This window comes from Hemitrygon akajei, chromosome 3 (genome assembly GCF_048418815.1).
Source record: "Hemitrygon akajei chromosome 3, sHemAka1.3, whole genome shotgun sequence".
Taxonomy (NCBI): Eukaryota; Metazoa; Chordata; class Chondrichthyes; order Myliobatiformes; family Dasyatidae; genus Hemitrygon; species Hemitrygon akajei.
Window position 1 is genome coordinate 164,679,918 of NC_133126.1, and position 15,661 is coordinate 164,695,578.

The following is a 15,661-nucleotide window of genomic DNA, read 5'->3' on the forward strand; positions in this document are numbered from 1 at the left end:
ATGCAATTTGACAGAGCATGAGCAGTTTTGTAAAGAAGAATGGGAAAAATTGCAGTGTCCAGTTGTGCAGGATAGGTCCAGATGGAGACCTATCCACACAGATTCAAGGCTGAATTGCTGCCATTATGCAATCAATTATTTTGTGTTTTATGTTTGTAATTAATTTGGATCACATTGTAGAGATCTATTTTTACTTGGACATGGGTATCAAAAAAGCCAAACTAAATCCACTGTGATTCAATGTTGTAAAACAATAAAACACGAAGACTTTTTGGGGGAGGGGGATGGTGTGAATACTTTTTATAGGCACTGTATCTCCATGCAGCTTTTCCTCATAACCCACTGAGTTTTGTATGACCAATAAAATGTATATTAAAGACACAATTATAAAATTCCATCAACCCACGAAGGCCTATTTTTCAACTTTGGAGCAGATACAAACACTTGAGCAATGTGAATGATTAGTTGAATATTGATATCTCCTGCTTGTTACATATCAGAATCAGGCTTAATATCAGCAGCCTATGTCTACAAACTCCATTATGGCATGTTACTACAAAAAATCTGAACTGACGTGCAAATTGACAGGGTGGTTAAGAAGGTGTTGTAATGTGAGTATTATTAAAAGTAAGCTAATACTATTCGGGAAGCTGTTGGTAGCGAGAGACGGGATCCGGGATTGGCGGGGTTTTTACTTCCGCTCTTTTTACTCCCAGTATGCTTTGTGTATAGTTCCTCCACCCAGGCCGCATGAGGTACCTGGAAGCCTCTGTATTGTAAATTTGTCGTCCCAGACAAAGATGCTCTTTTGGCCATCAAATTGTCGAGTGGTCTTTTGTAAAGTAGAAGTTACCACAGACGGCATATGGTGTGTGATGCACCATCAATAACTCACTCTGAGATGTAAAAGCGAGGTATCGGCTTTTATTGACTGGAAGAAGGAACAAGCAGTGAGTGACCACCATACTACATCCTGGAGACTGAAAGGCCGGGCTCAGACCTCCATCACCTTTATACAAGGATCTGTGGGAGGAGCCACAGGAGCAGTCATCAGGGGGCGTGTCCAGACAGGTATATGTAGTTCACCACAGTGTGATATGTTCATTAGTCATGGAATTGAGTTAAAGAGCTGGGAGGTTATGTTGCAACTCCATAAAACTCTAGTTACACCACAGTTAGAGTGTCACAACAGAGGAAGGATGTGGGAGTTTTAGAGAGGGTGTGGAGGAAATTAAGAAGCATGCAGACTGGATTAGAAAACATGTCTTACGAGGAAATGTTGAGCAAGCAGGGTTTTTTCCTCTTTGGAGTAAAGGAGGATTAGAGGTGACTTGATAAATGTGTGTAATACACTGTAGGTGTACCTTTGCTCCAGTGCTGTAATGTCCCATGGTTTATGCTACACTATAGAACCATGCTGTAGTGCCTATGACTCAATGAGTCTATGTATCAGTAATACTTAAACCTGTATCCCAAGTTATATTTTGCCACTGGAATCCAGAATAGGGAGATCCATTTGAATTTTCTCAAGGATTATTTGATTACAAGAACTAGATGAATGCAATGATGGCAACCATGAACAGCAATCCAACTCTTTTGAATGGGGGCATTGATCTGTAGAAAAATCAAAAGTTCATGGATTCTTTCAATTCCATTCAATTTATGTGTTAACATTTAACACAGTTTTTAATGTTTCAAACATTTTTTTCTTATTGTAATTGAATAGCCTTTATAAATCTAAGCCTGGAAGAGTGAAAATGGAGGATTCATAGCAGCAACAGCAAGGGGAGGGAGACAAAGGCATTGAACGAGCATCACAGGCACTTACAAGGATAGAGGCAGAGACACAAAAGGAGAATGAAAAGAGTGTGATTTGGGCCTTGAACTGCAGTCAATCTGGTGAAACACTCCCATGGTAGAGTGGGGAGAGGGAGTCTGATGGCAGCATATGATAACTCTTGCCGTAGATGAGCTACAACCGTTACTTAAGTGGACGTTCATGATCCATTAGGTAAAGAATTCCACAATTTAGACTTAATGACAACAAAAGAAAATGTGATTCATCTCCAAGTCAAGTTGACATGAAATAGAACATACAGTTTGCAACGTTCCCATATGATTACAAAGAGAAAGTAACTTTTAAAATGTTTTACTACATTATACAGAAGAGTGAAGTTACTAACTACATTCAATTGTTGAGCATTAGAGATAAAAATGCACTATTATTTAATAAATATATTTTGCTATCTGTTGCTTTTGTTTCATTTTCTAAGGTCAGATATAGGATTTCCTTTAACTCTCATTGTCATAATGAGGGTGAATGAAATCACTTCTGGTGACAGGAGTATGCATTTAGTGCCCATTTCTATTGTTACATACTGTATCAGTTTGTAAGAAAAAGAACTATCTGGAGAGGTTAAAGATTAAATGCTAAGCCTGTATCTGAAATAAGATTTAAGAAAGTTATCATTTCTGTTAAAAAGGCCAGTTTCTGACCATATCTATTTATAACTCAATCTGACCAACATATTTTTGTAAATTGTTAAAAAATTATACCTTGAAATGGGTTTGTTTCATTGAATTTATATAATAGCGCTGAATTTTAATGTAAAATCTTTTAATTTGACTTTATTACATTTAAATTGTTCAATGAGAAGCAATATGTAATGTAGCAATAACTAGGGCTTGTAGCTAAAGTAACAAAATATACCTGTGATACACAAGTGATAAAGCTGAAAGTTAATGCAAAGCTTTTATTCCTTAGGCATATCATGAATGAACTGATTGACACAGAACGGGCATATGTAGAAGAACTCCAGAGCATCATTGAGGTGAGGAAATTGTGCTGTTCAAAATTTTGAAATCTCTTCAATTATTGTTTGTTTATTTCACTTTCATTCTATTATGGCATATTTTAGTGTAAAGGAATATAAAATAAAAATTGAAAATATTTGGTTCATGCTGACCAGATGAATTCTGGAAAGGTCTGCACACGAAGAGTTGCCCAGTAACAGATAAATCTTTGGACTTGTTATTTCCCAGAGGCAAGAACACAAAAAGAACATTTTTTGACTTGTCAGAGACAGACATTTAATATATATTTACAGGTGCTACCAATGTCTAGTCAATGGAGGTTCTTTTTTAAAATTAATTTGGAGGTGCGTTACAAAACTGTATACTTAGCCTCCTGCTCTGTACACTTTACACTTAGGACTGAGTGGCTAAGCTCAGCTCCAAAGCCATATTGGTTTGCAGACGACACTCTGCCATAAGCCAAATCAAAGGTGATGATGAATCAACATATAGGAGAGAGATCTGGCTGAGCGGTGCCGCAGCAACCTCTTACTCAATGTCAGCAAGATCAAGGAGCTGATCAGGAGGACAAAACCAGATGTCCATGGTCCAGTCCTCCTTGGTGGATCAGAGGAAGAGTGGCTCAGCAACTTTAAATTCCTCGGTGTTATCATTTCAGAGGATCTGTCCTGGGCCCAGCATGTAAGTGCAATTAGGGAAAAAGCAAGGCAGCACCTCCTCTTCCTCAGGAGTTTGCGAAGATTCAGCATGACATCTAAAACTTCCACAAACCTCGATAGACGTGTGATAGAGAGTATATTGACTGGCTGCGTCACAGCTTGGTATGGAAACACCAGTGCCCTTGAATGGAAAATCCTACAAGAAGTGGTGGATGAGGCCCAGTCCATCACTGGTAAATCCTCCCCACCACTGAGAACATCTACATGTAGTGTTGTTGCAGGAAGGTAGCAACCATCACCAAGGATCTTCACCACTCAAGTCATGCTCCGTTATCACTGCTGACATTGGGAAGAAGTTACAGGAGCCTCAGTACTCACACCACCAGGTTCAGGAACAGTTATTACCCTTCAACCATCAGGCTAATGAACCAAAAGGGGTAACTTGCCCCATCACAGAAATGTTCCCACAACCTGTGGACTCACTTCAAGGACCCTTTTTCTCATGTTCTTGATATTTATTGCTTATTTATTTATCACTATTATTATTCTTTCTTTCTTTATATATTTGCACATTTAGTTGTCTTTTGAACACAGGTTGTCCGCCCTCTTAGTGTGGTCTTTCACTGATTCTATTATAGTCATTGGATTTATTGAACAAATGAGTGGAATAAAATTAATCTCAGGGTTGTATATGGTGACATATATGTATTTTAATAATAAATTTACTTTGAACTTTGAACTTTTGAACTCTTGTTCGGGTTATAAATTAAGATCTTCCTTATTGTGTACTTTTCAAATACTGTACTATTTAGGTGCATCATGCACCACTGTTTTATTTTTTTGGGATAAAACAAGCTTACTACCATTAATAATCTGTCAAATTATAAATGTGAGAATTTTATAGAGGGATCATAAGCATAGGAAGTATTTAATGTTTTCCTTTATTGCTGAGGCACAGAACTTAAACATAGGTAGATTCTGTTAGAACTGTCATAAAGTATGTAGAGGAGCTAACAATACAGAAAAGATAAATCTAAAAAAGTTCTTCAGAGCATATTGTGTGAATAGAACAATGCATCATAGATTCAAAATAGTGAAGGATGAAAATATCACATATTCAGAAATGAAACTTCTGCAGATGGTTAAAATCTGAAAAGAAACAGAAAATGCTTGTCCTGTTTGGTTTCTGTGGAAAGAGCAACAGAACTAATGTTTTAGATTAATTACTTTCCATCAGATTGTTCTGATACATAGAAAATACCAGGCAGGATTAGCAACTGAGTGGAGCAGACAGACATGCTGGAACTATTTCAAATACAACTGGATGAGCTGACACTCCTGAAAATTGACGTGGCAGTTAAATACATTAAAAATATATATACTGAAATTATAGGCAATAAATGTTTAAGATCTAATTCCCTGCAGAACATTAATTTTTTTGACAGCCTGGAACCTGTCTTTCTTATTATCTGGTGCTAGCCCACAAATGATCAGATTATCAGATAAAATTCCATTGCCAGGGTTGGATTTTTTTAATGACTGTATTATGGTTCACTGTATATTGGTAGTTATTTCATTCACTTATTTCCTTTGCAGGGTTATGCTACGGAAATGGACAATCAAGAGCTGACTCATCTGATCCCAGCTGCACTTAAGAATAAAAAGGAAATCCTATTTGGAAATCTTCCAGAAATCTATGATTTTCATAATAGGTGAGCACCATTTTTTTATTTCATATGAATGTCTAAGCCAGGGACTGGCAACCTATTTGCCCCTGTGGGCCAGATTGCGTATTAATGAGTGTACGGTAGGCCAGATAAATGCCATAAAAAACTTGAAATATGGGAATTATCCATTTAAATACATCTAGTTATGTTTTGCCTCAAATTAATGAATAATGTAAGCTAGAAAGTCATTTGTGCTTAAGGTTGCCTACCCCTGATCTAAGCGAATGATAAAACTAAGTTGTGCCTTATTTCAAAACATGAATGCAAAAATTCAGAAGGCAAAATTCATTTACAGTATAGTACATTATGTCTGTAATTGTAAAGTGAAATAACTTCTGATTGTTCTACTCATAAGGTATCATGACAGTTATAAGTTGTGCTAGAAAGATAGGTGCAGGGGCAGGTCATGTTGATGAAGCAGGGTGTCTGCAGGACTTGAACAGATTAGGAGTATGGGGAAAGGAGTGGCAGACAGAGCACAATGTAGGGAAGTGTATGGTCGTGCACTTTGGTAGAAGGACAGTCGACAAGAGTTTCGAAGAATAAGTGGGGATCTCATTGAAACCTACCGAATATTGAAAGGCCTAGATAAGGTGGATATGGAGAGGATGTCTCCTATAGTGGGATAGTCTATGACCAGTTGACACAATAGAAGGATGTCCCCTTATAACAGAGAAGAGGAATTTATATAGTCAGAGGGCAGTGAATCTGTGAAATTTTCCAGATGTCTGCAAAGGCCAAGTCAGTGGGTATATTCAAAGTGAAGTTTGATAGGTTCTTGATGAGTAAGGGTGTCAAAGGTTATGAGGCAGGGCAGGAGAGTGGGATTGAGAGGGAAAATAAATCAGCCATGATGGAATAGCAGAGCAGACTCAACCGTGCAAATGGCCTAATTCTGCTGCTATATCCTATGGTCTTATGACCTGGCCACAGGTGGGGACCAAGAGGATTGAAGGGTAGCCAATGTTTGTCCTTTGTTTAAGAAGGGCAATAGGGATAATAAAGACTATAAAAACCAGAAAATATAGGAGAAGAATTAGGGCATTTGGCTCGTTGAGTCTACTCTACCATTTCATCATGGCTGATCCATTTTCCCTGGAAAAATCTTGGAAATTATAGACTGCTGAGCCTCACATCAATGGTAGGGAAACTAGTGGAGAGGATGCTTAGCGATAGGATTTACTCATATTCGGAAAAGCAGGAGTTTATTACAGATAGTTGGAATGGCTTTGTGTGAGGCATGTCATGTCTTACAAACTTGTTTGAGTTTTTTCAGGAGGTGTGAAGATGATTGATGAAGGTAAGGCAGTGGATATAATCAAAATGGAGTTTAGTAAGTCATTTGACAATGTCTTTCATAGTAGACTGATCTTGAAGATTAAGATTCACGGAATCAAGAATGATTTGATAAGATTGGATTCAAAATTTGCTTTGCCAAAGAAGCCAGTGGGTATTAGTGGGAATGCTTTTAGCCTGACTGCCGAATGTGAGGTGTTTCACTTTGGGAGATTAAATCAAATCAACTGTATATTATTAATGACACTTTCCTTATCAGTGTTTATGTGCAGAGAAGTGTTGGGGCCTGAGTCCAGAGCTCCCTGAAATGACTACACAGGTTGGTAGGGTGGTTAAAAAGCATATGGTATAACTGATCAAGTCCAAGAGTCGGGGAGACATGTTGCAGCTTTATAAAGCTCTCATCAGGCTTCATTTGGAATATTGCATTGAATTCTGGTGGCACCACTGAGGACCATAATATAAGTTTCTGAGCAGCATGAACAAAGTTGACAGCTGGTATCTTTTTCCAGAAATGCCTAATACTAGAAGTCATGCAATTAAGATGAGAAAGGATCAATTCAAAAGAGATGTACGGGACAAGTTTTCTTCTTAAACACAGACAGTGGTAGATGCCTAAAAGGGAAAAAAAAAATTTGAAATAAAATTCAGTATTTTGGTTGCTTTCATATTAGCTTATTATCTGTACATTTGTGATCCCTTAATCCCTTCATGACTCTGTTTCAAAGGAGTCATGTTGTCCAAAGAGTGTATATCCACCAAATGACACCATGTCTCACACTTACTTATATGATATTCATTTACCAATTACATGCTCATTTTGAAAGTTTATCCACAAGTTATTATACCTGATATCTATCCTCAAGTTTAGCCATACCCACAGCATCCATCATTAAGAACCCTCACCATCATGTCCTCTTCTCATTACTACCACTGGGGAGAAAGCAAAGGAGCCTGAGGACCTACGGTCAACATTTTAGGAACAACTTCTTCCCCTCCGTTATCAGATTTCTGAATAGCCCATGAACCCACAGACAAAACCATGTTTTCCTCTTTTGCACTGTTTATCTATTTTTGTAACTTATAGACATGTGTATGTCTAGCATTATATTGCTGTCACAACACAACCATTGTTGGGCCTTACATCAGTGATAGTAAACATTATTCTGATTCAGATTGTAAATTTGTTCTTATTTACAAATTTGGAAACCTTATTTCTGAGTTTGGAATCCAAGCATGACCTGCAAATCCTATCACAAACAGAAAATCTGCAGATGCTGGAACTCTAAACAACAGACACAAAATGCTGGAGGAACTCAGCAGGCCAGGCAGCATCTATGGAAACCGGTACAATCGATATTTCGGGCCGAGACCCTTCAGCAAGACTGTGAACAAACAGTTCTCCCTGCACCAATCCTAAGTCCTGCACAACCATGCATGAAAACAGAGCAGTGCCCCGAAGAATGACAGTTAAATGTTAGAACCCAAAAGCACCCCTCCCAGCTTCCCCTCCCATCTGTAAGCAGCAGCAAAGCAGCGATTCCCCCCCCCCACATCAGCAAAAAAGCATCGGTGCCCCCCACTGACCACTCAAACGTGCAGCAAAGCATCAATAAAGACAGAGACTTGCAGTACCCCAAAGACTACTCGTTCACCTGGTAATTCAACATACCACTGGCTTTCCATCTCCCTAATAAGGGAAAAAGAGATGTCCCTGTTTCACAGTGAAAGGGGAGACATAACAAACAATTCACTGATTTACAATGTTAAGAGTCTGTTGCGTTGCTTTTTCCAAGCTCTGTGCCCAAAGAACTCGGGTCTCTGGGCACACAGCCAGCAGCCAGCTCGCTGCTATTGATCTAGCGTCTTCCACAACACTCCCATTCCCTGCAGAGGCACTGACCCCGAGTCCACCCGCCTCCAGAGCTGCAAAATCCCGGAACTCCGAAGGTGAGCTAGCCTTCTCGGTCATGTCTTTGGTATATGGAGTAATGGCCAGTCGTGAGACCCCGAAAGCAGGTCCCATTCCTGCAAAGAACCGAAGTCAGCATGTAACTCCAGGTCAGGGTTTTTCCCTGAAAGGGAAAAATAGAGATATTGAAGATAGAAACAGAGCTGTTTCCAAAGATGCAAACAAAGGAGTAGCTGTTAGGTGCCGTCATCTCCTAAGCTGCACCCCTAGTATTATATAGCCTGTATTATTTCGTAACATATATGTTCAGTTACCAAATAACACTTCGTACTACTGAACTAATACAAAGCTAAGTACTCTTATTTCTGTTTCCCAATCACCTTCCCGTTTTAACCACTATACAGTACAGTGCAAAGGTTTGAGGCACCCGAGCTATATGGAATAGATTTTCAACTTCCGATGGAGAGGACTACCCCTCCTTATGGAGCCCAATGTAAATGAGATACATTCTACAAAGGATACATACAGCAATTCATTTTGACAGATTCCTCCCAGATCACGACTAAATACTACAACACTATTTTTTTAATATAAAGGAAAGTTAAAAAACCTAAGATAAAATATGAAATCTGAAATTTCTCAACAATACCTGGGAAAATTTTTCAAAAAGTTTATGGTTTAACTGAGCCTAATGCATTTCGTAGGTGACATTCCTCTGTTTAGAATATGAATGAAACCACTGTGAGATGATCTTTAAGCCTTTATCATTTCACAATTTTTATTCATTTTAAGGATATTTTTGAAAGAGCTTGAAAATTGCGTGGAGAATCCTGAGCTAGTAGGAACATGTTTTTTAAAGCGAGTAAGTAAAGCATTTTAGATTCTAGCAGATAATATTGAATCATGTATGATGCATAATGTATGTTAATTAGCTGAATAATGTTGGATACTTTCTCCTTAAGTGGGCCGAATGGTCTGTTTCTGTACGGTGCAGTTCTGTGGTCTATGCATGCAGGAAACTGGCAATAGATTGCCCATTTGGTGTAGAACCTCCTTGGTTTTCCTTTCCATTGGTTCATAACAATTTTCTGATTCTACTAAAATGGTACAAAACTCATATTTTCTCAAACTTCCCATGATGTATTTGTTTTGTGAGTGCAATTCTCTATTTTAAAGTGTGCCAAAAAAGAGAGATTGAATTCCATGGAGTAAACCTCATCCTCAGTGTAGAAGTCAGGAAATAGAAATGCAGACTAAATTACAGTTGCTGGATTCTGGGAAGTGGGGGCAGTGCTTTCATTAGTTTACTGCACTGGGGTGATGTAATAGAGAGAAGTGATCTAGGTCTGACATCGAGTTGTATAGTTGAAATAATCTGGGTCAAGCTTAGAAACAACAAAGGGCAAAAAATATTAATAGAACTTACTTATGGGCCATTAAATCACAGCTGTCATATATGTGGAAAAATCAGGAAATGAGACATGAGTAATAGGAGTGATGTAATTATTATGGAGATCTTAACCCATATATAGACAGGGAAAATCAAATTTACTGCAATAATTCAACATGCTTTTCTAAATCAATATGTTCAGAGAAGAACTATGGAAAGGCAGTTTTAGAGCTGGTTCTAAATATTCGAAAGTGGTTGATCGACAGTCTTGATGTCAGGGCCTTTTGGGAAGAATGATCTCAGTATGGCAGAACTTTACACAATTTTACGCATGGCTCAATATTGAAACAGATCTTAAAAGCTAAACAAAGGAAACCATGGAGAGTTGAGAGGGGAGTTGGCTGCAGTTGTTTGCGAAAATACATTGAAAAGCATGATATACAGGGAACAACACACACAAAATGCTGGTGGAACACAGCAGGCCAGGCAGCATCAATAGGGAGAAGCACTGACGACGTTTCGGGCCGAGACCCTTCGTCAGGGCTAACTGATATACAGGGATTAGTTTACATATAAAGATGGGAACAAGTTGCAAAAAAAATTACCTACAACACAAAAACCCAAAGGAAAGTTTATTTATCTTGCTGACCAGAGAAAATGAAGATAATTTTACATTAAAAAAAGGTTAGAACACTTTCATAAATAACAGAAGGTCTGAGGATTATTAATGTTCTAGAATTTGTAGAGGAAGACTAAGAAATTTATTATTAGAGGCAAGATAGAATGTAGCTGTAGACTGGCAAATACAGAAAAACAGTCCACAAGAGCTTTTATGGGTACATAAAATATTTTTGAACATCTAATAAGGCCAATTGTGGACTCGTTATAAAAGAAACAAATGAACCTAAAATGGTGAGTTAAGAATTAAACGTTACATTAAGTAATCGTATAGCAACTGGATGATCTACACAAAATAAGCAAGATATATTAAAGTATTAAGGGTCCAGTGGGAAAGAGAAATTGAAAGAACAGAAGTATCAGTGAAGAAATAGTGCTAGAGAAGTTAGTGAACTTGATGGCTGATAATTTGTAAGGACCTATCCCAGTTTGTAAGGTTTATAACACAAAGTTTTGAAAGAGTTGAGTTTAGTGGTAGGGAAAGCCCTGGTTATCATTGTCCAAGGTTCAACAGATGTTGGAGTTGTTCTATGGATTGAACAGTAGCAAATGTGACCCCCATATTCAATTAAAGAGGAGAGAGAGAAGAGGAAACTATAATGTTAGCATTGTGGCAGTGATGGAGGAAATGCTGGAATCTATAATGAAGATTTAAAAAAAGAACATATTGGAAACAGTGTTCAGTTTGAACAAAATCATTATGAATTTATAAAGGAAAGAATATATTTGATTAATCTGTTTGTGATCAGTTAGGATAAGGCTAATCAAATAGTTAAGGAGGAACCAATGGATGTACTATGTTAGACTTTGTGAAGTTGTTTAATAAAGTCTTCACAGGAAGTAGGTTGCAGCGCATAGAAACAAGCATGATAGAACAGTGCAGCTCAGGAACAGGCCATTCAGCCCACAGTGCTCTGCCGAACCAGCCATGATGGCCCAACATGCATTGAGAATTGGTCATTCGACAGACAGTAAAAAGCAAGAATAAGTGTAACCTTCTCAGCCAGGTAGGCTATGACTAGTGAAGTTAGAGAGATATTGATGCTTCTCAAAACCAATATCAATAATTTGACAAAGAGATGAAATACCACTGGCTAGATGAAGGGAGGCTATTTCTCCTGGCTGTACTGGGAAGGCCTCTTAGAACTGAGGTGAGGAGAACTTTCTTCACTCAGAAGATGGTGCATCTTTAGAATTCTTTATCCTTAATGTTCATTAAAAATAGTGATCAGTAGTTTTCTGGGTATTAAGGGAATGAAGGGATATCAGTGTAGTTCTGGAAAATGACATTGAACTCCACATTATCGCAGAACAGTCTTGAAGGCCAAAAGCGCCTAGTCCTGCTCCTACTTTTTATGTTGCTATGGAGGATCTGGGATCATAAGCAGCAGTACGAAACAGGACCTGGAACAATTACTTACAGTGTTTATTTGCAACTTTCTCAAAGAGCTTCAGCACTGAATCCCTTCCTGCTGCTCAACTATAGCAAAATCTAGAGGATCTGATCACGATGGCCATTGATCCTGTTGTAGCCTTGTCCAACCTACATCCTTGGTAGTGGAAGAGGACAGCCCTGCCAAGCTCAGTGATTCTGTCATTGGTGAAACGCTAACACCATGCTGAAAATGCCTAACCTAATGCCTGAACTTCCATATTTGTCAGGGCAAACAAATCTGTAGACTCCAATCTCAACACTATTATCAGCAAAATTGTTGACTTTGCATTAAATCAATAAGTAGATAACGAAAAATTGGAACGTGTTTGCAACTGTAGAGGCTGGAGAATACAGAAGTACTTTCAGATACAAGGGAGCAGATCCATCTCAAGATAGCCAAGATGAACTAATGAAGAATGGAACAAAAATCTCAGAATTCTTGTCAAACGAGAATGCTGTTGCTACTCTGTATCTAAGTTACTTTTCTTCAGTAATTATTCAAATTAAGTAACAGACTACTTTTTCTCAAAATTAGTTACTTTCCAATGTTGTCTCTGATTTTATTATAAAGAATGTTTCTATTTCTTTTGTAGAAAGAGGAGTTACAAATTTATGAAAAATATTGTCAGAACAAGCCCCGTTCAGAAGCCCTCTGGAGACAGTGTGGAGATTGCCAATTCTTTCAGGTCTGAATTCTGTATTATTCATTATTTTTTTAAACACAGAAACATATTCAAAACAAGACATTAGTTTTTGTGCAAACCGAAATGGTATCTACTGCGTTTCTCTGAGTTGTGCTGGGTCTCCCGCTGTTTGTCATATATATTAACATATATGTGACATATATGTCACAGTGAGGACTGCCGAGCGCATCATTGGAGCCTCCCTGCCCTCTATTGTGGACCTGTACTCTTCCAGGTTGAAGAAGAGGGCGGGGAACATCATAAAGGACTCCTCCCATCCTGCGCATGGACTGTTTGATCTGCTTCCGTCTGGTAGGCGCTTCAGATCCCTCCAGACTAAGACTAATAGGCACTGGAGAAGTTTTTTCCCTACTGCGGTCACTTTGCTGAACAGTTAACTGCCAGTTAACTGTCGGCTAACTATTACTTGGATTGCACTACCTGTATGTATAATCTATATTTTCATTTATATTTATCATTATTATTGTTATGAGCAGAGAGACAACATCTGCCAGAAGTAAATTCCTTGTATGTGCATAGGTACTTGGCGATTAAAGTCTGATTCTGATTCTGATTCTGATTCTGATATTAACGATCTGGTTGTATGATTAGTAAATCTGCAGAGGAGGTTCGTGATGTTGATTCTGGAACTGAGGGGGTTAAGCTATGAGGAGAGATTGAGTTGCCTGGGACTATACTCACTGGAGTTCAGAAGTATGGCAGGGGACTTTTAGAAAGATAGATACGAATGGTAAGTGAGCCTAGGAGACATGGCCTCAAGATACAGGAGAATAGATTTAGGACAGAGATGCTTTTCCCAGACAGTAGTGAATCTGTGAAATTCTCTGCCCAACCAAGCAACAGATGTTACCTCATTAAGTATACTTAAGACACAGTTAGAAAGACTTTTGCATATCAGGAGAATTAAGATTTATGGGGAAAAGGGCAGATAGGTGGAGCTGAGAGCACAGCCAGATCAGCCACGATGTTATTGGATGGTGGAGCAGGCTCAACAGACAAGATGGCCGACTCCCGTTACTATTTATGTTCTTATTTTCCTTAAACCTGATTGGCTGAGCACTTATTCTCTTCTTTATCAGTTCAAGTCATAAGTGAACAATAGCCTTCATTGTAATCCCCTTTTCATTTTAAAGATCTAATGATCCTTCTTTAAATTCTGTTTCTTATTCTGTACATGGCAGTGTGTAGATTCTTATTATGTCATATAAAATAAGGCTAAGTAGACAATCTTAAATATAACAGAGTGTCTTTAATGGTTAATTATTTTGTATTTTTTTATCAGGAGTGCCAGCAAAAACTGGATCATAAACTGTCATTGGATGCCTACCTTTTAAAACCTGTTCAGAGGATTACAAAGTATCAACTTCTCTTAAAGGTAATCAGGATTCTTGAAAAGTGGGAAGATTAACAAGCTGAAACAAGTTGTCATCATCAGTGATCGCTCGTAGTTGAGTATGATTCTTCCGCTGGTGGTTGATCTGGTCACTTGTGGGTCTTGAGATGACTGAAGAGGCTGTTCCACGATCCACAAGTCCTATTGCAGTGTTGGCAGGTGTAGGTCGTTGAAGTGGTGGTGGATGTAGCTGTTTGGGTCTTTCCCAGTCTCTCCTTCCGTTGAAACAGCTTCGTCACGGCAGCACAGTGGAGGTATTCTTCGAGCTGTGCAGTCCCCCTCATAGACAGTCCTTCTCCATCTTTCTCTATTCTGTGTTAATGTCTCCCATCCATTCAGGTTGATGTGGCACTTTCTCAAGTGGGTCCTGATATTGTCCTTGAACCACTTTTTCTGCCCTTGGGGAGTGCGCTTTGCATCCTTGAGTTGGCCGAATAGGAGTTGTTTCGGGAGGTGGAAGTCAGGCATATGGATGATGTGGCCAACCCATCGCAAATGTTGATGAGTCATGGCTGTGGCTATGGAGTTAATGTTAGCTTCCTCCAGGATGCTGGAGTTAGTATGCCTGTTCTTCCAGCTAACTCTCAGAATCTTTCAGAGGCATCTTTGATGGTAAGTTTCAAGAGATTTGTGTGCCTACTGTATATTGTCCATGACTCCGCTCCATATTGCAAGGAGGGGAGGACTATAGCTTAACAGACCAGAAGCCTAGTGTTGGTCTTGATATCCCGATCTTCAAAAGCCCTCTTTCTCAGTCTGGCAAAAGCTCCGCTCGCACAGCCTATTCTGCAATTTATTTCAAGGTCAATGTTGGCTCTTGAAGAAAGAAGGCTGCCAAGACATGGGAAATGATCAGTGTTCTCCAGCGGGATGTTGTCAACTTGGAGGTTTAGGAGCTTGATCTGGAGCAGGTTAGTGCAGGACTTGGATTTTCTTGATGTTTAGATGAAGTCCCAGCAGCTTGTATGTGCTGGCAAGCATCCATTATGCACTGCAGGTCCTTCTCAGAGTGAGCTACAGTGGAGTTGTCGTCTGCACCTTGGAGCTCCTTGATGGAAGTTGTTGACATCTTGCTCTTTGCCTTGAACCTGTTAAGGTTAAAGAGCCCCCCATCTGTCCTGTAGAGAATCTGGACTCCTTGTGGGAGGTCTTGGCCTGTGGGGTGCAGAATGGTTCCAATGAAAACAGCAAATAGCGTTAGGGTAATGATGCATCCCTGTTTGACCCTGGTCTCAATCTTAAAAGGCGCTGTTTCAGAGAAGCAGTTGCTGATGACTCTTGCACTTGTATCATTGTGTAAGAGCTGCAGGATCCTGAGATATTTCTCAGGGCACCCGATTTTGGACAGTACCTGCTGAAGGACGATGTATGTCATTGTGGATAACATTAGGATCTTGTGTACTGTGCCTTCAGTATATGTTGAATGCACATAAATTTCACATTAATAATACAAGGGAATGATTAAAAGATTTTTGACTTCCTACTGCAAGTACTGCAGTTAAAGATTTGCCATGAAGCACTATACAAATTAATTGGGAGGAGGTATTGGAGGCCTTAAAGTGCATTAAAGTAGATAAAATCCCCAGGGGCTGACCCAGTGCATTCTTGAACCTTGTGGAAAGTTAGAAAACAAATTGTGGAAGCCCATGCGGG

At 39.1% G+C, this 15,661-nt stretch overlaps 1 protein-coding gene across 5 annotated transcripts in view; it reads left to right on the top strand.

Moving 5' to 3' along the window:
- Nucleotides 1-15,661, top strand: part of mcf2l2 (MCF.2 cell line derived transforming sequence-like 2) — a 331,126-nt gene that overhangs the window by 213,042 nt on the left and 102,423 nt on the right. For all 5 annotated transcript variants that reach the window (XM_073041227.1, XM_073041231.1, XM_073041230.1 and 2 more), the window contains 5 exons: nucleotides 2,765-2,831; nucleotides 5,070-5,185; nucleotides 9,201-9,270; nucleotides 12,505-12,597; nucleotides 13,898-13,990. In XM_073041227.1, the coding sequence (XP_072897328.1) occupies nucleotides 2,765-2,831; nucleotides 5,070-5,185; nucleotides 9,201-9,270; nucleotides 12,505-12,597; nucleotides 13,898-13,990 (439 nt within the window). The remainder of the gene's footprint in view (nucleotides 1-2,764; nucleotides 2,832-5,069; nucleotides 5,186-9,200; nucleotides 9,271-12,504; nucleotides 12,598-13,897; nucleotides 13,991-15,661) is intronic.